Genomic DNA, 22,808 nt, shown 5'->3' with positions numbered 1-22,808 from the left:
GCTCCAATAATGGCCTTATTTAATTTCCTCCAACAAGTGGCAAGGGCAAAAATTGAATTTATATATTTAATTTCTGAATAGATTACTTTCTATGGATCCATGACATAAATTCATGAAAGAGTCAGTTATATTTAATCCATATTGTACACCCACCCACCCACGCACACACAAGATATATGTATTATTTTAAGTTTTACAAAAATATATCACCTCCACTCCACACATATACATACAAATAGAAGATTATATTTATGACTTATGCTTGGTATAAATTTATATGTATTGATATTATATGAAAATAATTTTATCTTTTGTTTTTGTTTTTGCGTGCAAGTATATATATGTTTGTGCCCGCGCACACCTAGGCATGCAATCTTGTCCTGGTCCATCTTGATTCCTAATGGGATGGGACAGAATATGAAATAAAAATTAAATTCTAGTCTTTTTTTTTTTTTTTTGGAGACAGGACACGGTGAGCACCCTAGAAGAATATATGATGGAGTATAGAAAAGCTGGGTGATTGAAAACGACTACTACAAATTATTTGACAATACATTTTTAATTCCTCTTTAAGAATAATCATGATTATGATGTAAACTGGTCCAGAAACGAATGACACACACACACACACACACACACAGAGAGAGAGAGAGGGAGGGAGAGTTTCTGTAGAGTTGAATAAAAAAAATGAAGAATAGGTTTCAGGGGAAGAATGTTTTACCTTGGATGTCCATGCACAACTTTACTTTTTCGTTTTGACAAATGTTCTTGCGTAATAATTTCTTCTCCACATGTAGATTGCTCCTACCTAGTACAATAATAAAATCAGTGTCTTTATGATTATTAGTGCATAAATATTCATCCCATCATCCATTTGCATCTTACAATTAATTTTAACTGCTTTTTTCTTTATTTTGTCAGATTATTTGACAGGCTTATTATATTATATAATCAAAATTCAAAATAAATTGATTTTCACTGCCTTTTAACACACCCAAATACTGTTGAGATAATAGTTACTTTGTTTGTTTTCCTTCGAGCTCTTCAACAATTTTTTATCCAATTAATAAAAGTCAACGGTGTTGGATTCATTGTCTTTTTCATTCTAACAACACCATTTTCGTTGCCGTCCAATATATTTCAAACACCATAATACTTTTCTTTCACTATCCTCTATTCTCCACATAGAAAGCCTCGTTGAGCTCCCTTCTCTTATTCATTTTCCTTCTCTAAACTCAACTAAACATGTTTCAGCTATCAAATCTTCCCTTCTTTACCTTCATATTCTGGTCATGTTGCACTTTTAACGGCGTCGTTTCAGATCCACAGACCAATCTTCTTAAGATCCAGTGCAACCCATTCAACGAGTTCTTCATTAACAACATCTCCATCTTCAATGACAACCTACACGCAACGTTTGAAGACATCAGAGAGCAGATCAGTGACCAAAACAAGCACTTCGCCACATCACAACAGCAACGCCAAGGAGAAAACCCCGTTATCACTCTTTTTCAGTGCAGAAACTACCTTCCAATCATTGACTGCGTCGCGTGCCTCGATGCGGCTGCTGTCCGAATCCGTAGCTGCGTCGCCACCATAGCCCCTGGTGCTCATGTTGTCTATGACGGCTGCTTCCTCAGGTACTAATCTACAATCTCAAATGGCTTTCTTGGCCATATATTGCGAAATTATGACACCATCTAGTTTACCTTTTTTATGTGCTTATTTGATATGTAGAAAAATTAAGAGCATGTTTGATTACCTGTTTTCATAACTATTTTTTGTTTTGAAAAACGAAAGAACATGAAAAAAAAACCTATTTTGATAATGTGTTTTTGTTATCTGTTATGAAAAATAAAGTTAAAGGTTATTCTGAAAAACCAAAAAACTAGAACATCTTTTAAATGTTTTGTTACCTTTTGTTTTGCAAAACTAAATAAAGAGCAGAAAATATCATGTTTTCATTGAAGATAATTATGATAATAAAATAAATTCTTTTTTCACCCTTTATTTTACCCATTTAGATTTGTTTTACAACATAATGATTCAAGCAGATCTTTTTTATTTTTTATTTTCAAAACTTGTTTTAAAAAACTACTCTACAGAACTGTTTAAATGACATAAAATAGAAAACAGAATGAAACAAGTCCTAATCTTTTAGCTCCTACGGTGTGCACCATTTATCCAATGCGCCTTATTCTTTAAAAGTTTATAAATCCGTTCCTATATCTGTTAACACCAAAGACTTAAAAATCAGATATTAGTTCGAGAGTCAATTATCAGATCTTGGTCAAGTGAAAAATTCTTGCATGCACTAGCAATACCACCTCATCCGTGCTTTATTCAATAAAATTGTATCAATTCAATCAAATAAAATTTTATATGTGATTATTTTTAATGGTTGTTTTGGAAGTTGCCTCTTTAATTTTTTTGCATTGAGGGGGAAAGAAAAAGGCAAGAAAACAAAATAATTTAAAATGACATAAATGAGGGATAACACAATAAATTAAACGAATTTGACATCACATTCTGCTGTGCTAATTGTGATGAAATATTATATTAATATACTTTGAATTCATGCTAATTATTTTTAAAAATGAAAAAATAATAACAATAATTTATCAAAAAATTGGTTTCAAATGAAAAAAAATTAAAATTAAAAATTAAAAATATAATGCAAGAAAAAATAAATAAGATTAATAAATATTTTAAAATTTGAAAAATAAAAGGAAAACAATTATGAGATGAAATATTCATTAGATATATATATAATTATTTTTAATTTTATAATTTTAATTTACAATATATATATATATAGAGAGAGAGAGAGAGGCATGACACACACATTTCTTTCATTTTCTCATGAGTCTCAGTTTTCAAATGCTTATATGTGTGTCTATATATATACTATAACTTTAGGAACATAATTTAAATTTTTTAAAATTTAAAAAAATTGTCCGGTTCAAATTAGTTCTAATTTATATGCCCAATCTTGGACTAAACATTAGGCTTGATTCCTAGTTTAACTGGTTGACCTAGTCGGTTGAGTCCCTTTTTTATCATTGGTTAATGGTTGACTACGGCTAATTAATATGGAAAAACTTATGTGGATGCTAATTGGGAGCCACACGTACCTCAGACCTGCCTACTAAGAAAAGCATCAGAATTGAAAAAAAAAAAAAAACAACTCAGGTTAATATGAGCATTAGAGACTCTCGTTATTTAAAATATAATGTCCTAAAAATTTGAATGCCTCAAGTATTTTAAAGAAATTTATACTCCACTATCCATGGAGTAGATTCATTGTACTAAAAAATGAATAAACATGCCATTTAAACTTAAAAGGAATCAGTTCAAAACAAATAAAAAATACAGAGAAAAAGAACCACTTTGAAGCGGGAAGAAGAAGCATGAGGGAAAAATAAACAAATATCCTCTTTAAAAGACACGAAGAACCGCGTTGAAGCAGGACCAGTTCCTTACTTATTCTCACCACTTTTAGTCTAGTAATTAATTAACTTTAATTATAATAAAAAATAACCCATTAATTTCCAAACTTATATAACAAAATAATCCAAAGTAGAAAGGTTCGTCCTCTCTCACCATTAGCTTGATTTACACACAACAAAGTCCATATATTGAACTTGGAAAAATGATTCGAGATACTTCATGGTATTTTAAGGTACAACTCCAATGGTTTCTTCGACGAGACGACGCAGGATTTCAATTTCGCATCATGTGGGAATCAGACAGCAGGAGATCAAGCACCGACATTTACCAAAACAGTTCGACAAGTTCTGATGAATCTCCAAGTAGCAACACCAAGAATCCCTAGTTTCTTTGCAGCCACGAAGATGAATGTTCCAAGTAATAACAATGCAACTATTTATGCCTTTGCTTAGTGTGTTGAGACCATCACAATGAATGGTTGCCTTGATTGCTTGAAGGGTCGGTACAACAGTATGGAGATTTGTCTTCGCTTTTCAGATGGCAAGGCTTTTGATGCTGGTTGTTTCATGAGATACTCCACCAATTCCTTCTTCAATGATAGTCAAACAATTGATATCACACCCATGACCAAACAAGGTGAAAATTGATTCATTCGAAATGAGTGATCCCATAGATAACAGCAATGTTGATCTTATATAGCTTGGTTTCTTATTGTGTACTGCAAAACAATTGATTAGTTTGTTTGAGAATAATGAATTATTAGTTGTGTTTCCTCTATATATTAATGCAGGATCAAGCAAAAAGAGGGTCATAATAATTGGAGGAGTTGTTGGAGGTGCAGCTCTTGTCTTGATCATCCTTGCATTGTTTGCTAGGATTAGACGACGAAGAAGGAATGAGAGGGTTCCTAGAGGTAATTAAATAACTTAAAAAGTCTTCAATTACCATATATCAATTTGTAATTTTTGAGTGTGTGATGCTAATTGAATGCGGCAACACATGCGTAAATTTTGAGTGTTAATCCTTGCACTGAGACTTCTTAGGAGAAAGACACAACTTTATTCATCAATGAGCATGCAACCTTGACAATCTAGCTAAATGACATTATCATACTTTTTCCATAAAAGGTGTTAGCCTTCATCTGTATGCCACACGTGCTGCAACAATGAAAAATGTTTAATCATTTTTCAAGCTAGGTTCGGCTTGAACCAAAAAATATTCATAATAATGAAAAATTCCTTCATTGAACAAAAAAATAATAATTATACTAATTTAAAATACATTTTATATAAAACTAATGTTAGGATGAAAAGTAATAATTTAAACAATTATATATTACTAAGTTAAAAATTAATTTAAAATTTTGAAACAACTGAAATTTAAAATCATAAAAATACCAATGATGTATTGATGATTATAAAAACAAGATGATACATAAAGTATATTAAGAAATATGATGTTATAAGACAATTGGTTTTCACCAAAAATAAAAAATGAAAATGCATATACGTTTTGGGCCAAATAGGGTAGGGCGAGATTTGACCCTCACCTAGTGCTTGACCCGAGCCCAAATAACTTGAGCAAGGTCAGACTTACCAGACACCAAGCCAGTGGTACAACCTAGTTGATTTTATGGGCTAATAGGGCTAAATGTTGGAATTTTCTTACCATGACTTGTGGCATTTTTTGCATTTTGGACTTGGCTCCCCCCTCTCAATTTTATTAAGTTTCCTCTTGATTTATTCTTGAAACAGGGTCAATTAGCACTATAATGAAAGGAAAATTACCGCAGATATCTATATAATTTTTGGGTCGAGCAGATTTCCCACTAGTTTTATTAATTTATAAAGTGACTTTGATCCACTTGCATTTTCCTAAACAGGAGACATAACTGGAGCAAGCAAGTTGGAAGGTCTTGTTACTTATAATTATAATGATTTGATATCTGCAACCAATAATTTCAGTGAAGTAAACAAACTAGGAGAAGGAGGATTTGGGGCTGTATACAAGGTAACTTTAATCTGATTTTCAATATTTAAATATTGATAATGTTCTATAGCAATGGTGTCTCTTAATTAGTTTTATATAGTATTGTAAAAAAAAAATAGATTTCCTACATGACGAAGGTATACCTCTTATGAAACTAAAACAATTGAAATTCTTTATCATCATAGGGCACTATGAAAAACGGTAAAGTTGTGGCAGTCAAGAAATTAACTTTACAACAGTCCAGGAAGATGGAGGAGGATTTTGAAAGTGAAGTGAAGCTTATAAGTAATGTTCATCGTCGGAATCTTGTTCGGCTTCTGGGATGTTGTAGTAAAGGCCATTATAAGATCCTTATTTATGAATACATGAAAAATGGCAGCCTTGACAAATTCCTATTTGGTATCTTATATCAACCGACAACTTCTATGCATGTGCATGCAAAAGCTATTATATATGCTTCTTAATTAATAACATCGTGACATGAGTGCATATTTTCAAATAACCAACAACACAACATTGACTTCTGAAACAAAAGCTTATCGTATGTTATAATTTTAATGGAGAACATATTATAATAAGCTTAGATATCAATTCTCTATTGTAACCTTTTGATGAAAAACATTTTTAAGGTTGAACGTTCACCCTTCATCATTTTCTTACCTTTCAAAGTTTGTAAACTTGGAAAACAGGTAGAAGCAAAGGTTCTCTCAAATGGAAGCAACGATATGAAGTAATTTTAGGAATAGCAAGAGGTTTGACTTATCTACATGAAAAATTTCTTGTACGTATTATACATAGAGATATAAAGACTAACAACATCCTCTTAGATGATGATCTACAGCCTAAAATTGTAGATTTTGGGTTGGCAAAGCTTTTGCTTGAGGACAAATCTCATCTAACCACAAGAATTGCAGGAACATTGTAAGTCAAAACAACTATATTTAATTTAAGGAAAATAATACTTTTAGTTTCTATACTTTGCTCCAATTTTATTATAGATTTTTGGACTTTTTTCAATATTCCAAATCCCTTTTTCCATTTATAATGTTGGTTCCTATAATTTTATAGGGACGTTAATGTGGCACAAATAATGTTAAGATTGCTCATGTGTCCACTAACACAGTTAACTTTGCACCAATGTGTTAAATGGATGTTGAGTTGGATTTTTAATAAGCAAAATAAAAATAAAAAAGCCACACCAGCCCAAAAAAAAAAAAGCTCAACTTGAACGATCGGAGGGAAGGAGTTGCTTCACCCAGTTGCGCGAAGAGATAGCGAAGAAGATTAGATGGGAAGAGATCAGAGTGAACTAGGTGAACAGCGAAGAAACTTGTGAGGGAGAGGAAGTGGATCTGGGTAAAGGGCAAAGGATGAAATTGTTGATGTGGCCAAAGAAAAGGCTTCCATTTCACGAAACTATATGATTTTTGTGTTTCTTTCTTTGACTCCATTTTTGCTCCCAATCCAACAGACTCAAACCCAAAATTCATGTTCTGGAAGACAAATCCCAGGAGAATGAGAAGAAGAAGCTAAACCAGAAATGGGGACAAATTTAGAAAACAAATACTCACCACTGTCCAATGATCTTTCACCAACGATGACTATTCGGCTCAGTTGAATGCTCTTTTTCCGCAGTGTCCAAGCTTTTTTCCGGCATCATGTGGATTGTCTAAGATACAGAGACTTGTAACATAAAAGAAAGTGTAAAAACTTTTAACAAAAGTTGAGCAAAGTATAGAGATCAAAAATAGTGTCTTCCCTTTAATTATTTAATTTCCTTTACTTCTATTATAACACGTGGATATTGTCTAAGGTGTTGATCATATATATATATATATATGGACACAGACACGCAAGTCAATCAAACAATATTCCTTCTACACCCATTAGCTTGAATGCTTCATAATTAATTCATGTCAATGTCAATCATCAAACATGACATGGTATTTTACATTGCATATGCCTATTGCAGATTTTATTGGATCTATATATATGTGTGTATATTTATATGTTTATACTGGAGTCATTGTTTCAATCTATTGCATCATAAATATTAATTATAATATGCATGATAGAGGATATACAGCACCAGAGTATGTATTTCATGGCCAATTATCAGAAAAGGCTGATATCTATAGCTATGGTGTTGTCGTCTTAGAAATCATTAGTGGTCAAAGAAGCAATGAATTAAGGCTTCATGGCAATGATGCAGGTGCATTCCTCCTTCAAAAAGTAAGAAAATTCCCATGAATATTTCAGACTGCAATTTCTTCTGTCTCTTTTGAGAAAATTTAGATATGAAATGTTTTTTAACAATATGCAGATTAAGTTCATTTTCTTTGCTTTTGAAAAATCCATTCTTTCATTGCCAATGAATCTAAGAATATCTAAAAATACTTTGACATAATTAACTGTTCATTTTTCTTCTCTACCCCTCTGTTTCACTTCCCTATTAACTCCGACTTGACAGGCTTGGAAACTTTATGAGCAAGACAAGCACTTGGAGTTGGTGGACGAGACCTTAGATCCTAATGAGTATGATGCAGAAGAAGTGAAGAAAATAATAGAGATTGGTTTGCTTTGCACCCAAGCATCTGCTAATATGAGGCCAGTGATGTCTGAAATAGTTGTTTTGCTCCAAAACAAGAACTCATTAGAGAAGATGAGGCCCACTATGCCGATCTTGATTGAAACTAACTAGTGGTCCATGTCTTCTCTCTATTTGTACGGCTTAATTCCTGTAACCCAATGTTACTGCCTTCGCTTCTATATACTATTAGCAAGATATCTGTGTTTTATGGTTTTGGAATTATGAACATAAAAATGGAAAAAAAAAACAATTAAGAATATAATCCAATTGTAACATTGTAATGTTGTATACAGGCTAAGATGGAAAATAGTTGAATAAATTAATCGTGTAAGATGAGACTAATTTATGCATGTGCTTGTGCATAACTGGCTAAGAAGTCAATCATTTTATCGCCTATATATTAGCTAGGTATTTGAAAGTTGATAATATGTATGGGAGAATGAAGTCATGACTCTATATAATATGTTTGTAATGATCCTAAACTTTAAATTAAATAAATTTTTTTCTCTCAATTGATATTTTCTTTAAATTAGTTTTATAATAAGTGGAGAGAGTAATTTAGTAAAACTTATATTAATAACTTTCTTGAAAATCTAAAGTTCGAATTTTATTGAACAAAAGTTTGACTTTATTGTATTTTAAATTATAGAAAAATTTTGTGCTCTTTCATGTAATTTTTCTTGTGCTATTTCTTCTCATTTTCCAATTATTCTTTATGTTCAGATTTTTTCTTGGAAAAACTACATCTAAGTCCCATATAAGAAAATTTATTATCAAGAGATCCAATAAAATTTACATAATATTCTCAACTCTCAAATTTTGCACATTTACAACTTAATTAAAAACATTGACAATTGGATAATGGCCATTTACAACTTACTATGTAAATGGCCGTTGCCTAATTGTAAATACCTTTAGTCAAGTTGTATATACGCAAGATTTAAGAGTGGAGAATATTTTGTAAATTTTATCAGATCTTTTGATGATAAATTGTTTTTTTATGTGAGACCTAGATGTAATGTTTTTCTTTTTTCTTCTTCCTGTTTTGGCCAGACACGCGCAAGAGGAGGACAATTTCCTGGATCTTTCGACTCTCTCAATCTAGTTCACTGTCTCTCTCTCCACATTCCTCTTCGACTTTTCTGGCAGCTCGCGATACTGTGCCTTCGGTGACCATCTTCCCATCATTCTCCCTCCTCCCGCTAGCGTCCTCTTTAGTCTTGCCTCCTTGCTCTGTAATTTCCACTGGTGTAGTGTGTGTGGTCTTCATCTTCCATTCCTTCTCCGTCTTCTGCTTCCTCCATTGCGACTGACGCCGGTGACCGTGAAAACGCTAGAACCTTCCTCCTCCAACAGTGTTGTGGCTGACTTGCGTCGGATCTCCTCTCCCCATTTCTGTCAGCTCTTTCTTTTTCCTTCCCTCCTATGTCATTACTTATAATTAAGGTTAGAAGCCTTAAACTCTTCTTCTTAATGACCATGTGTACATGAATGTGTGATTTAAAAATTTAAGTTGCAATTTTTTTTTTTCCATGTTGTTGCTGTCAGTGGACGTGTAGGGAGGGACTGAAAGCATGATGATGATAGTATGGACTTGAATATTGTTATTGAGTTTAATTGATTCTTGATTGAAAATTTGATTGGGAAAGTATTATGAATTAATGCTATAGAATTGTTCGAAAAATTGTGACATGGGATTTGAAGGAAGAACTTAAGTATTAAAATTTAAAAATTAGTGCCTATAAAATGTTTGATAAAAAAATGTTTGATAAAATACCACCAATCATGTTTGACAAAATTATTTGGCAAGTGAAAAGAGAGAACTTATTGAGATAAAGAGAATGTTGTTTGCTGTTTGAGATTAGAATGCTAAATATTAACTTACTTACATTAAGGACAAAATAAAGAAGTCATGTTAGGATTGTAATTTACTTGTTAGGAAATTAATAACACCATTGGAATTAAAGTAAGAAGTTGAAGTGAATGAGTTTTAAAATTCTTGAGAAACTCTCAACTGAGTGGGTGGCATTTTGAATAAATTTCTAGTAAAGTATTTAAAAAATTATTTTATTTAAATTTAATATTATTTTTTTATTGGTATAAATATCTTGTCAATCCTATTTTTATAATAATTGTTTTTATTAATGACAACGTCTTGATTTTACTGATGATTTGTATTGCTAGTAATAAATGAACTGGATATATGACAAATGGAAAATGATTGTTGAACACTATGTGTGAAAGTGAAAATTTTAAAATTGTTTTTCTTGCTTCGCGCATGCTTGATTGTTAGTGGGGGGATTGAGTTCAAAATGCTGGATGTTAATAGTAATATCATTCTTGGCGCACCATGGTACACCTAGTTAATAGGATGCTTATAGGAGGTTTAAATCCTATGCGAAGGCCAACACACATGGAATGAAAGTACAGTTATTCACGAGCAACATACTCATGCTTATTTCGTGGCTCGTGCCGCACTTGTTTTCATGGGCCTCATGCCTATGCTTATTTCATGGCTCTTACCATGATTGTTTCGTGGCTTTCAACTAGGCGTAGAAATAGTTTAGGTCAAGCTAAGTTTTAGCCAAATAAACTTGCGCTTATGTGGTAAATCAGAGGCCTAAGCTTGGCTTGAAGTCTATATAAGGCTTTTTCCATAACTTAAGTCTAAACTTATTTAAAACATGGCCTAACCTGAAAGTCTATTTAAAAATAAGCCTTTTAAATATGTTCATATTTTAGTTTTAAATATCTCAAATATACTTTAAAACTATTATAGTGTACAACATATAACTTGATTTATCAATTATAATATATAATAATTGAAAAAACTTACCAATTATAATACAATATAATAATAAAGTAACAATATTAAACTTAATATATAAGTCTAATATGATTGAAAATATAACTAGAAATAAAAAAGAATAAATTGATTAAAAATCAAGTGGTGAAAATGATATATTTGTGATATATTAAATAACACACACATACATAAATACGCCGATCTATTTGGCTAGTAGGTTAGGCCTTGAAAAATAAGCCTGGCTTATTTAACTAAATATGCTTAATTAAAAGTATGAACCTAACCTAAGAGTATTTAGTAAACAAGCTAGACTAGCTTAAAGTAAGTCATGTTATAGGCCCCTGTTAAAACCCTAAGTTATTTCCATCCCTACTTTCAACTACACTTGACTGGTTACTTATTCTCATAGATTATGTATCTATACTTGATTGGTTATTTACCCTTATGGATTGTATATCCACACTTGTTATTCATTCTGATAAAGCCTTCTTATATTTAAATTAAAATTTATCATTTTTATATTAGTTCACTAAAAGCATTCTATCTAGTTGTATCATTAATTAAAATTTTTATATTCTATGAGCAATACAATTTTTGATAAAGTTATATGATTTTATTAGCATTATTTAATTTCATGATTATATTATTGAGAAAACTTGTTATCTATTGTTACTTAAATTTCATTATTTCATTTATTTATTTTAAACTAAATTTATTAGTTACTATTTTTATAATTTTTTTATTTATAATTTTGATTGGAACGTTACTCACCGAAAATTTCTTTAGTCTTAAATAATGTAGTTAACCCTGCGCTTCCTGCTGATTATTAAGGGGCATTATTGCTTTTCAGACGATAGAAGCACACTTTAATCTTTTATTTTGATGTAAATATTCATTACATTATATGATGGAAGTTAGTCTCCATGTATGCCGTAAGTAGATCCTAGTTTTATTTTGCTTGTCACATCCTAATATTAAGGGTATGACCAGCACAGAATATGAGATAACCTTACATTTCACAAGGCTTGATTAGCTAGAAATTAGGCTAAATTATCAATATATAATTTTTACATATATTTATAAAGTTTATAAAGTTTTAAATATTTTGTAAAGATTTTGGCAAAGTCTCTCCTATGATTTGGATGTCTCAAAATCCCTATAAGAGCAAAAACCAACCAAACAATCCGGTAAATGAAACTAGCTCCACGCCAGTAGATTGCATAACAATAAAATAAAACTAGGACCTAACTACAATATTCGTAGAGCGTTAAACTAAAATTTTTCTAATACAAAATATATTTACATCCAAAGTAACTAACATGTGCTTCCATTGTTTCAAAAAACAAAAGAGCCCCTCAATGTTCAATTGGAGGTACAAGGTCAACTATAATATTTGAGACTAAATAATTTTTTTTTAGTGAGTAATGTTCCAATTTATAGTTGAAGAAAACAATGGAAAGCAAATCAATGAATCAATTATAAATTTACTAAAATAATTAATTAAAAATATTAATATAAGCACATGCATCCTAAAAATCAACATCAACAACTAAATAAATGCATAAATCATGAATATATAAATCCAAATAAAATTTATTAGAACTTCAAATTTCCTTTCCTTCTACAATTTCTTTTTTATAAATTTCTATGCATACTTAAACTTCTTGAGATATATATATATATATATATATATATCATTCAATATAAAATTCATATATAGTAGAAATAGAAATTTGCTTTCAAGATTAAATTTAAAGAAAATAAGTTTCAAAGTTTCTTCTTTAGCAAGACTCAATCAGAACGATTAATAAGCGTGAACACATAGTTCATGAGAGTAAATAACCAACAAGTGTGAACACACAGTCTACGAGGATAAGTCACCAATAAATGTGGCTTAAAGCCACGTATGTTGGCTTGCGCACGAGGCTAGCACCTCTAACAAGCACCCTACTAGGTAACGGTTAATGAAACTGCCGTTAACATCTAGCATTCTAACCTCAATTTCCCTAATCAAAAAAATCAAGCGTGCATGGATCAAAACATTCACTTAAAAAATTATTCTTTTCAAAATATAAAGTTCAACTATCAACTTTTCTTTTTAACACTTTTTTTTCATGCATGAATCATTGTAAAAATAGATTTCAAATCAAATATAAAATATAAAATTTAAACAATTGGATCATTTTGAATAAATAGTCGATTCAATAATATTAGATCTAGAAACATAACTTAATAAAGTAGAACAATTTTAGTAATATTCTAATTGAATAAAAATAAGATAAATAGAGAAAACTATATAAATCATAAAGAAAATATTAGTAAAGACTTAAACATAGTATTAAATAAAGATATTTTAAGCAAAATTTTAAGATAATTGGAATGCACTCACAGGTCTAAAGGATTCCCTAGAATTCTAAAGTTTGCTTCTTTTAACTTTTTACTTTCCACACATGAATGGTACTTCTAATAGCTAAGGATGAAAAATAGATAAAGAACAAGGGTACTTCACTCCATGCTAAGCAGAAATCGACGATAGCAAGAGACAAGGGAAAATGACAAATCTTCAACCAAAAGAGAAAAGAAACAAGCAGCTTACCATATGCACGTGTAACAACTAGAATTGAGGAGGAAGAGAAGTTGAAGATGACACGCATACACATGCCAACACCAAAAAAGAAATGAGTAGAGGAGAACGACAGGGGATGAGTTTTTGGTGACCCGACCCCCACAGCAGCCAGTGACGTGAATGGCGAAGTGAACGGTGATGTCTGAAGATGCTGATTGGCGGTGAGAAGGAAGGATTCAAACTCTCTCTCTCTCTCTCTCTCTCTCTCTCTCTCTCGATTCTTTGCTGCTCTCAGCTTCCAATACAAGGGAGAATGAGAAATATCTTATTCAAAGGAGAATTGGAAAACTTACAAGAATTGACCGAAGAAAATTACAAAAAAGGACACAAAATTTTTCTATAATTTAAAATAAAATAAAACCTAATTTTTACTTAGTAGAATTTATACCTTTAAGAAAGTTTCTAGTATAAGTTCTACTTAAATTATCACTCTTTATTTATTATAAAACTAATTTAAATAAAATATCAATTGGAAAAAAACTTAATTTATTTAAAAATTTAGGGTCATTACGTTGTTGATATATAATCTGCTGGTGTGGGGCTAGTCTCCTTTATTAGATTAACTGATAGGTTTTACTATTATAGAAATTTGAAAGGTCTAAATTACAAATGAGACTATGCTGAAATTTTTGCAAAATATTTAAGAATTTATTAATTTTATAATTATATATAAATTATTTATCAATATTTTAGCTCAATTTCTTATTAATTAAGGCTTATGAAATGTGAGTTTATCTCAAATTTTGTGCCGATCATACTTTTAGTACTAGGGTGTGACAATTTCTCCTTCGATTACATGCCAATTTTTCTTTGAGAAAATTATGAATAGGTCCTGTACAGTTAGTTTATTTACAATAATAAGTCGAAAGGTCTCATGGGACTTAGTTGTAATTTATAGTTGGAATATCAGGACAATACTATCGTTGTTAATTTGGCTTTCATTTATAACTGCAACTTTACAATTTATAAGTAAAATTTCATAATTTACAAGTTAAATTTCTTGTTTAACACTTCATATAATATGGAGTCTCTATGGAGTTAATTATGTCTACTTAAGGCTATAATTGGTCTAATTGAGATGTAAAATTCATGATTCACCATGTAATTATAGCTTAAGAAAACATAATTAACTTTATAAAGACTCTATATTATATAACGTGTTAAATAAGAAATTTGACTTGTAAATTGTGAATTTGTAATTGTAAGTAAAAGCCAAATTAACAGGGACAGTATTATCTTTATACCCCAATCATAAATTACACTCAAGTTTTAAAAGATTTAGTTGTAATTTCTGAATTTTGTGAGACTTATTGGTAAATAAGTATACTGTACAAGACCTATTCATAATTTTTCCCTTTTCTTTTGTTACAATATTCATGGTCGAATCAGCAAATGGATGTATTCCAATAAATTTTCCAAAGCAAAAGCTTCATATCAATCAAGAAACAGAGTATATATTTATTTAAACCATATCGAGGAACTCGCAAATTTTTCTTATATTTGTTTTCTGCCCCGTACCTTCAAAATTTCTGAAGAACCATTCTCTTTTTTTTTTGGGGGGGGGGGGTAATCATTTTCTTCAAAATAAAAATCTTTTTGTAATGATTTTTATTGATGTGGAGATTCGTTTCAATGAAGTTTCGTCCATGAATGAAGTCTTCATTGGATTAATTTCACTGATTTAGACTCATAAGCTCAATACGTGTACAAGAATGAGATTTACATCGCACAAACTTCACAAATGGGCTTTGCTAGAGCAGAAGCAGCTTTTTCTATATGATCCATTAGCTTTCCAGAAGTTAGAGAATGCATTTTGGAAGAAATATATTTAGTTGGGTTCTATCAATTAGGAAAATGTTTCTTTGTCCAGTTTCTATGGGTATATAACAACTTTAGAATTAATTGAGGTAGCATTTGGATTGGTAGATTTGGATTTAGAATCTTACATTTCAAATTTATGTATTTATAATTCTTTGTTTGAGTGGTTTAAATAACATAAGTTATTACTATTAGGTAGTATTTCAAAGGTGCAAATGAAAATTTGAAATAATAAGAGTTTAGAAATTAAAATATTTTAAATTCTGAAGGAATTAAGATAAAATTTGGATTTGGACTTGGATATTCATAAATTTTTAGATGCTCAAATAGGAAATTTGGTCCGAATCCAAGTTTATATATATATATATATATATATATATAGACACACACACAAATGAATTTTATATTGTTCGTTGGATTCGATATCCGTGTCTTTAATATGATCCTTGCCATGACAGGTATTTTGGTGATTTCCTGCAAATGTATCTCTGGTTTCATCCCCCGGGGGGTAAAAGCATGGTTTCTGATATTTTAATTTCGTACAAAGTTTCAATTTAAATATTTAATTTTATAAAAGAGAAAATTTATATACTTAACATTATATATTTAAGGTGCTTGTATCCAATAAAATCATAACATGTGAGTCTTTTATAGATTTTATTTATTCTACAATAAATTCTTTTTATTATTAAACTAATATATTAAAATTCAAATGTCATGATTTGATTGAATGTAAGTATATTATTTCATAAAATAATTTTTTCAATCCTCCAGTTATGATACCATTTCTGGTAAAAAAAAAAAAAGTTATGATACCATGAATCTCCCTAACAGAGAAGGTTGGTTCTGTAATTTTAAATGCTGACAAAGAATGCTTAAATGCTAATCCGTAAATCAATTATTTTTTTATTTTAAAATTGAAATAAGCCTATTAAAACTCAGTACAAAAATAAATGTATAAATATTTTTTTTTTCATAATTTGATTCCTGAAAGTGTATATGAAAAAGCATTGTTTGGGAGAAAAAAATCCCTTGAGAAATTAGTTTCATAATTGTTGGCCATGGGGATACCTTAGGAAACCAGAAAATATATAAATATTTTATAAATCACTTGTCATATTTCATTGACACATCAAAAATTTAAAAAAATCAAGAAAATATTTTAAAAGCAAGAAGGTTTTCCTTTGACCCAAAAAAAAAAAAAGAGTCGAATCTAACCTTATAAAAAAAGAAACCATTTCTTATAAAAATCAACTTTTTTGGATAAACCAGTCATTTTTATTTCTTTTAAATTTTTTATAGGCTTATTTTAGTTTAAAGTATATAAATGATTGGATTAAATTAAATAATTAGCATTTTAAATGTAGAGTCACCATTTTTTTGGACAAAAATTGTAGATTCATCATTTTAAAGTATTTAAAATTACAGAATCAGCATGTAAAAATGATTGGATTAATGGTGTTAGAATTAGAGAGATAAAAAAATATTTTATAAAATTAAGGAATCAAATTAAAATCTTATATAAAATTAGAGAAACAAAAGTACATTTTAATCTAATAATAAATGTATGTTTTTATTTTTTTTCCCCTTCACCAGGACCCTACGAAGGAGAAAAACATAAACTAATTCCATCACTAAGTTTGCAGATAACTTCAACATAATTCTCATTCCCAAATTATTAAATATTACATGATTAAAATTTTAAAAGTCAACTCTGAATAAATTAATATAAATAAAAATATCCAAACCCGATCATTATATACATGATATATTATTTTAATTAACGGAGAAAATTTAAGAATTCAAAAGGGGCGAAGTAATTATTTGGCGGCGCCTAGTCGGCTACCCAACTTCTCCCAACCTGGGTCCTGCCATGATGCCTTCTCTCTCTCTATTTCTCTAGAAGACTAGATAGAAAGAATGTATACATATACTCCTTCTGAATCATAACAAAGCAGGGAGTTTTCTAGAAGCTATTGACCGATATAAAAGCATCTTCTATCCGATAGTTAAGAAATAAATCTGGCATCGAACTCCAGACAACATGTTTAACAGATCCAGTATCTGTCATTATGCTGTACCTTGTTGGTTATATATATATATGTGTATGTATGTATGTATATATTTTCTTTCTTCAATTATCATCAACAAATTTGAGTTGTTTAAAATAATATATATCAAAATCTTACGGTTATGCACCTCCGATATTAAAACTTCTATGGGTCCACCCCATTCCTTCCCTTGGTTTCCTTCATCATGTTCAGACATAAATCACTCTCTCCACACAGAGCCAACCCTCCACATGTAATTATTCCTAACCAATATCATCTCAGCAGCTCCTGATCTCTCCATTCCTTGATTAGCTTCATATTTTGCTCGGGCCGGATCCTTAGTCGCATCGTTTCGACACGATTATGAAAATAAGCTTTTCGATTCAGTTGCAGCAGGGCAGCATGATTTTCATCGTCTTAGGCTTGAAAATTACTACTATTAGTTCAATTCTAACATCAATAAGTTGTGACAACTCACAATGAAAGTTGAGGTGAGTTGAGTCTTTGGTTTACTAGGATTAAGATATAACTCTAAATTTAAAGAGTACTTTTGAAAACACTTATAGGCTGTCCACCAACAAAATTCCCAAATTAGTAGCGGATTTAACCCATAATCTTGTGAATTATGGTAGAACTGTCAAGGGTCACTTAAAGGCCCTTATTTGTTTAAGGCCTAATTCATATAAGTCTTTTAAAAATGAGCTTGGGGTTGGGTTAGTCTTTTTTAGCCCCGTGTTCTCTTTTCTTTTTCCAATTAGCATGAGGTTAAAATTCTTAATATTGCAAAATAGCATTATTGAAATTATTTGGTTTATTTTTATTTTTGAATAAAATATGAAAGTGATATAATTTTTTAAATTATGTATTAACAAAATTAAAATTTAAGGAATGTGAGTACATGAGCTTGAGTTCTTAAGGGCAACGCTTGTAAGGGCTGGGTCTGTATATAAAGGTCAAGCAGTCATGTATCAACAGCCCAAGTTATGAACTAAAATTTTACCAACTAGAATACTTTTGTCTATGATTTTATAAAATAGAAGGTTTTCAACTGTAAACATCAAGAGTAAACCAAAAAAGTGAAATGAAATTCAGCGTTTTGTATTCTTTTGACTAAGGAGGTCAACGCGTATTAAAATAATAGCAAAGAAAAAAACAAAGGAAGAAAGATCGTCACCTTCTTTTTTATTCTGAAACACTATCCCTCATTTCTTTTCATTCTCTTCATTCTCCATAGAGGCAAAGGCCTGGTTACCTCTCTTTTCTTGTCCATCTTCATTCTCTCAGCTAAACATGCTTCGGCCTACTAATCTCCTTCCCTTATTTACCTTCATATTCTTGTCATGCTGCAGTATTAACGGCGTCGTTTCAGATCCACAGACCAATCTTCTCAAGACCCGGTGCAACCCATACGACAGGTTCGTCGTCACCAACATCTCCATCTTCAGTGAAAACCTAAACGCAACGTTACAACACATCAGAGAGCAGATCAGCGTTCAAAACAAGTTCTTCGCCACGGCGGCAAAGGACGCCAATGGAGAAAACCCAGTCTACACTCTCTTTCAATGCAGAAACTATCTCTCCATCGCTGACTGCGTCGCATGCTTCGATGTCGCTGCTGGAGAAACCCGCAGCTGCACTGCCACCATGGCCTCGGCTGCCCTGGTCGTCTACGACGGTTGCTTCATGAGGTACCACTAGTCGCCATCAATGTTGACTTTTTAAATAGCATATAGCGTCAAGATAAGATATAACAGCGACATTTATTTTCGTTGGGTCAGCTATTGCGATGTTATGATATATCAGTTTGCGCAGTTGTTTGATTGACCAAGGAGAGCAGAAACTTTTGATACTCTGGCTAAAAATACATACCTTCAGATTCCTCAGCTTTTGATACTATAACCAAGGAGTACAACTTTTGTCCTTTAATTTAGTTTTATATATTTACTAGTTTTCATTTACTCCTCAACTTTTTCTTAAGTTTCAATTTGATGCTCTAATTGCATTTGCTATCGGCAAAATTGATATGGTATACTTTATGGTGTGTTGAGGTACAACTCCAATGGTTTCTTTGACGAGGCGCCACAGCCTTCCAATATCGTGTCGTGCGGGAATCAGACTACAGGAGAAGCCACTGCATTTACAACAACAGTGAGACAAGTGCTAATGAATCTCCAAAAAGCAACACCTAGAATCCCCCGTTTCTCTGCAGCCACGAAGATTCATGTCCCTAATAATAAGGGTGCAACTCTTTATGCTTTTGCTCAATGTGTCGATACTGTCACAGTAAAGGAGTGCCTTGATTGCTTGAAGGTTGAGTACAGCAGCGTGGAGATTTGTCTTCCCAATTCGGATGGTACGGCTTTTGATTATGGTTGTTTCATGAGATACTCCACCACTTCCTTTTTTGCCGATAACCAGACCATTGACATTACACCCTTGATCAAACAAGGTACAGTATCCATTCAAATATTTAAATATAGCCACTTATTGTTGTCTTGGATGCATGAGTGTATGTATTATGCTGTAATAATGGTAGTGCTTTTTCACGTTAAATCTTGTACTACCTCTAGTTCTTAATATAAAGCAAAATTTGAAAAAAAAAAAATTGTTCTTAATATGAGACGAATTTTGAGTAATTAATTTCTTTTCCAATTTTACCTCTTGTTTCTTAATTAAATACGTAGAAGGATAAAATTGAAAACTTATATTTTTTTATAATTTTAAGATTATAACTAACATGTATGCCATCTTCTAATATATTTTTACTCCTCTTTAATTGTTAATTAGTTAATCTTTTTCCTTGAATCCACTTATTTTTCCGCTATCCCAACATGTATGTGTATTTTATATGTCACCCTAGTAAGTGGACACCCTTGTAGTTCCAGAGACCGAAACCATAACTAATTATGCTAGCAGGGTGATAGGTTATGTAATGATTCTTCATAATCATAGATAAAACATCTGATAGATAGGATCTTTTGGACAAAACCGCAGCTTTATGTTAGCCAAAGGTCTTATTATGAACCATGGACAACGTAACCTTATTTACAATTTTGAAGCTAACCGCGGCCGTGATTCATAATGAACTGATTGACTAATTAGAAAATGAATTATTTATTGTTTTTGTCTTGTAGGTTCAAGCAATAAGGGGCCCACTATTGGTGGAGTAGTTGGTGGTATAGCTCTTGTTTTGGTACTCCTTGGATTGTTTGCCTGGATTAGACGACCTAAAAAGAAAGAGAGAATTCCTAGAGGTAATTAAACAACTTAAAAGTCTTCAACTACTGTATATCAGTTTGTAACTATTTCATGTGATGTTTTGTTTTCCTCAACAGAAGGCATAATTGGAGCAAGCATGTTGAAAGGCCCAATTACTTACAGTTATAATGATTTGATGTCTGCAACCAACAATTATAGTGAAGAAAATAAACTAGGAGAGGGAGGATTCGGGGCTGTATACAAGGTAATTTTGATTTGATTTTCAATAAGCTAGATCATGTTCTAAAGCAAGGATGTCTCTAGATGAGTTTTATCTAGTGTTATAAGAACGAAGTTAGATTTCCAAATTAACTAAGGCGGAATAATTAACAAAGCAATCATGATTGAAATTCGTTATCATCACTAATTAATAGGGCACTTTGAAGGATGGAAAAGTTGTTGCTGTCAAGAAATTGACCTTAAACCACTCAAAGAGGATGGAGGAAGATTTTGAAAGTGAAGTGAAGCTCATCAGTAATGTTCATCATCGAAATCTTGTTCGACTTCTGGGATGCTCTAGTAAAGGCCATGATAGAATCCTTGTTTATGAATACATGAAAAATAGCAGCCTCGACAGGTTCTTGTTCGGTATTTCATGCCAACTGAAAAAACTCTTGTACAATTTTTTAAGCATGACCTGTTATGAATTTGGGCATATTTCCAACTATATATTTCACCACTCATTTTCTTACTAACCTTTCAAAGTTTTAAATTTGAAAAACAGGTGAAAGGAGAGGTTTTCTCAACTGGAAACAACGATATGATGTAATTTTAGGAATTGCAAGAGGTTTAACATATTTACATGAAGAGTTTCATGTTCGTATTATACACAGAGATGTAAAGACTTACAACATTCTCTTAGATGATGATCTTCAGCCAAAAATTGCAGATTTCGGGTTGGCAAAGCTCTTACCTAATGACATATCTCACCTTAGCACAAAAATTGTTGGAACATTGTAAGTCAAAATACCAACATTTGTTTAATTTTCATTACAGCTGTGATATAAACAAGAATTGTCCAAGGCTTATTAGCGCCTATTTGCTAAAATACTTCAAAGAGTTGATATATATAAACACATCGAAATAATTCAAACTGTGCATATTAGGATTTTTTTTTTGTGATCTATTACATCATAATTATTGTAAATTTGTTAGGGGATATACAGCACCAGAGTATGCAATTTATGGTCACTTATCAGAAAAAGCTGATATTTATAGTTATGGTGTTGTCATCTTAGAAATCATCAGTGGTCAAAATTGCAAAGAATTAGAGCTCAACGGTGATGATGAAGGCATATTCCTAATTAAAAAGGTGAGAAAATCCCCCAACTATTTAATGAGGCATTTTTAGCTTGATAAGATTTAGATGTTCGTAATTTGCTTTGTTTCTAGGGTACACATCTTATTCTTACATTTCACTTCACTTCTATCATATTTGATAGGCGTGGAAACTTTATGAGAAAGAGAAGCACTTGGAGTTAGTGGACAAAGCCCTGGACCCTAATGAATATGATGCAGAAGAAGTGAAGAAAATCATAGAGATCGGTTTGCTTTGCATCCAAGCATCTGCCGATGTAAGGCCAACGATGTCCGAAGTAGTTGCTTTGCTTCAAAACATGGATTTATTAGAGAACTTGAGACCCACCATGCCTATCTTGATTGAAATTAATTAGAGGGTTCATGCATTGGAGACTCCTCTACTTGTACTGGTTCCTATAATATTTGATGTTATTGCCTTTACTAATTTTATACTATCAGAAAAGATAATTGTGTGTAAATAGATCAGTGTTGAAAATTTTATGTGAATTAATTGTTAAAAATATTAATTATTTAGTCTATATAGTTTTGAGTTGATTATACTTCGTCTCTAAAATTTAACACACAATTATCTTTAATTTAGTTTTGCATGTAGTTTTTTTCCTACTTTATCCTTATTTAATATAACTGATAATTAAATATTTATTAAGTATTCGTTAGTGATAAAAAGTTAGTCAGTCTCATGTCTAACATGTAAGACATCAGTAGCTACTTTACTTTACATATCTTGATAGAAAGTTAGTTAATGTTTTTTTACTCGTTAAATTTGTGCCAAAGTATAATTAGTTTTCCATTGTAATTTGTCTCTATCAAATGGCTAATCTCTCAATAACAAATTGGATTTTTCTTAATGCACTCCAACTTTGGCCAATCTCTATCTACCACACACTCTTTGTATACTAC

General features: G+C 31.2%; 2 protein-coding genes across 12 annotated transcripts; both read left to right on the top strand.

The window, feature by feature from the left end:
* The first annotated feature begins 1,192 nt into the window (after positions 1-1,192).
* Positions 1,193-8,237, top strand: LOC129302463 (cold-responsive protein kinase 1-like). 10 transcript variants are annotated; one of them, XR_008591288.1, is made up of 10 exons: positions 1,193-1,640; positions 3,683-3,867; positions 3,988-4,086; positions 4,241-4,363; positions 5,333-5,460; positions 5,625-5,838; positions 6,129-6,191; positions 6,294-6,360; positions 7,598-7,671; positions 7,910-7,941. XR_008591288.1 is itself a non-coding variant. In XM_054941371.1 (10 exons), the coding sequence occupies exons 1-10, from the start codon at positions 1,246-1,248 to the stop codon at positions 8,138-8,140; spliced, it is 1,548 nt and encodes a 515-aa protein (XP_054797346.1). In that variant the 5' UTR covers positions 1,193-1,245; the 3' UTR covers positions 8,141-8,237. The 10 variants fall into 10 exon arrangements, 8 of the variants coding, with proteins under 8 accessions (XP_054797346.1, XP_054797344.1, XP_054797345.1 ...); XM_054941371.1 differs by having other exon boundaries at positions 5,625-5,724; positions 7,515-7,671; positions 7,910-8,237; XM_054941369.1 differs by having other exon boundaries at positions 7,515-7,671; positions 7,910-8,237.
* Positions 8,238-18,572: 10,335 nt separating this feature from the next.
* Positions 18,573-22,414, top strand: LOC129302462 (cysteine-rich receptor-like protein kinase 2). 2 transcript variants are annotated; one of them, XM_054941367.1, is made up of 8 exons: positions 18,573-19,018; positions 19,379-19,779; positions 20,465-20,584; positions 20,666-20,793; positions 20,975-21,176; positions 21,313-21,544; positions 21,744-21,900; positions 22,031-22,414. In XM_054941367.1, the coding sequence occupies exons 1-8, from the start codon at positions 18,621-18,623 to the stop codon at positions 22,259-22,261; spliced, it is 1,869 nt and encodes a 622-aa protein (XP_054797342.1). In that variant the 5' UTR covers positions 18,573-18,620; the 3' UTR covers positions 22,262-22,414. The 2 variants fall into 2 exon arrangements, with proteins under 2 accessions (XP_054797342.1, XP_054797341.1); XM_054941366.1 differs by having other exon boundaries at positions 20,963-21,176.
* Positions 22,415-22,808: the final 394 nt, after the last annotated feature.

This window comes from Prosopis cineraria, unplaced genomic scaffold (assembly GCF_029017545.1).
Source record: "Prosopis cineraria cultivar Desert tree isolate PC_DT_omini unplaced genomic scaffold, ASM2901754v1 PC2, whole genome shotgun sequence".
NCBI lineage: Eukaryota > Viridiplantae > Streptophyta > Magnoliopsida > Fabales > Fabaceae > Prosopis > Prosopis cineraria.
This window is presented reverse-complemented; position numbering and strand designations above follow the sequence as displayed.

Coding starts and splice junctions, on each gene's coding strand:
- LOC129302463 (XM_054941368.1), top strand. CDS start 1,246: ATGTTTCAGCTATCAAATCTTCCCTTCTTTACCTTCATATTCTGGTCA. Junction 3,868..3,987: donor CACGAAGATGAATGTTCCAA/GTAATAACAATG, acceptor TTCGCTTTTCAG/ATGGCAAGGCTTTTGATGCT. Junction 6,361..7,514: donor ACAAGAATTGCAGGAACATT/GTAAGTCAAAAC, acceptor TATGCATGATAG/AGGATATACAGCACCAGAGT.
- LOC129302462 (XM_054941366.1), top strand. CDS start 18,621: ATGCTTCGGCCTACTAATCTCCTTCCCTTATTTACCTTCATATTCTTG. Junction 19,019..19,378: donor TACGACGGTTGCTTCATGAG/GTACCACTAGTC, acceptor TGGTGTGTTGAG/GTACAACTCCAATGGTTTCT. Junction 21,177..21,312: donor CCTCGACAGGTTCTTGTTCG/GTATTTCATGCC, acceptor TTTGAAAAACAG/GTGAAAGGAGAGGTTTTCTC.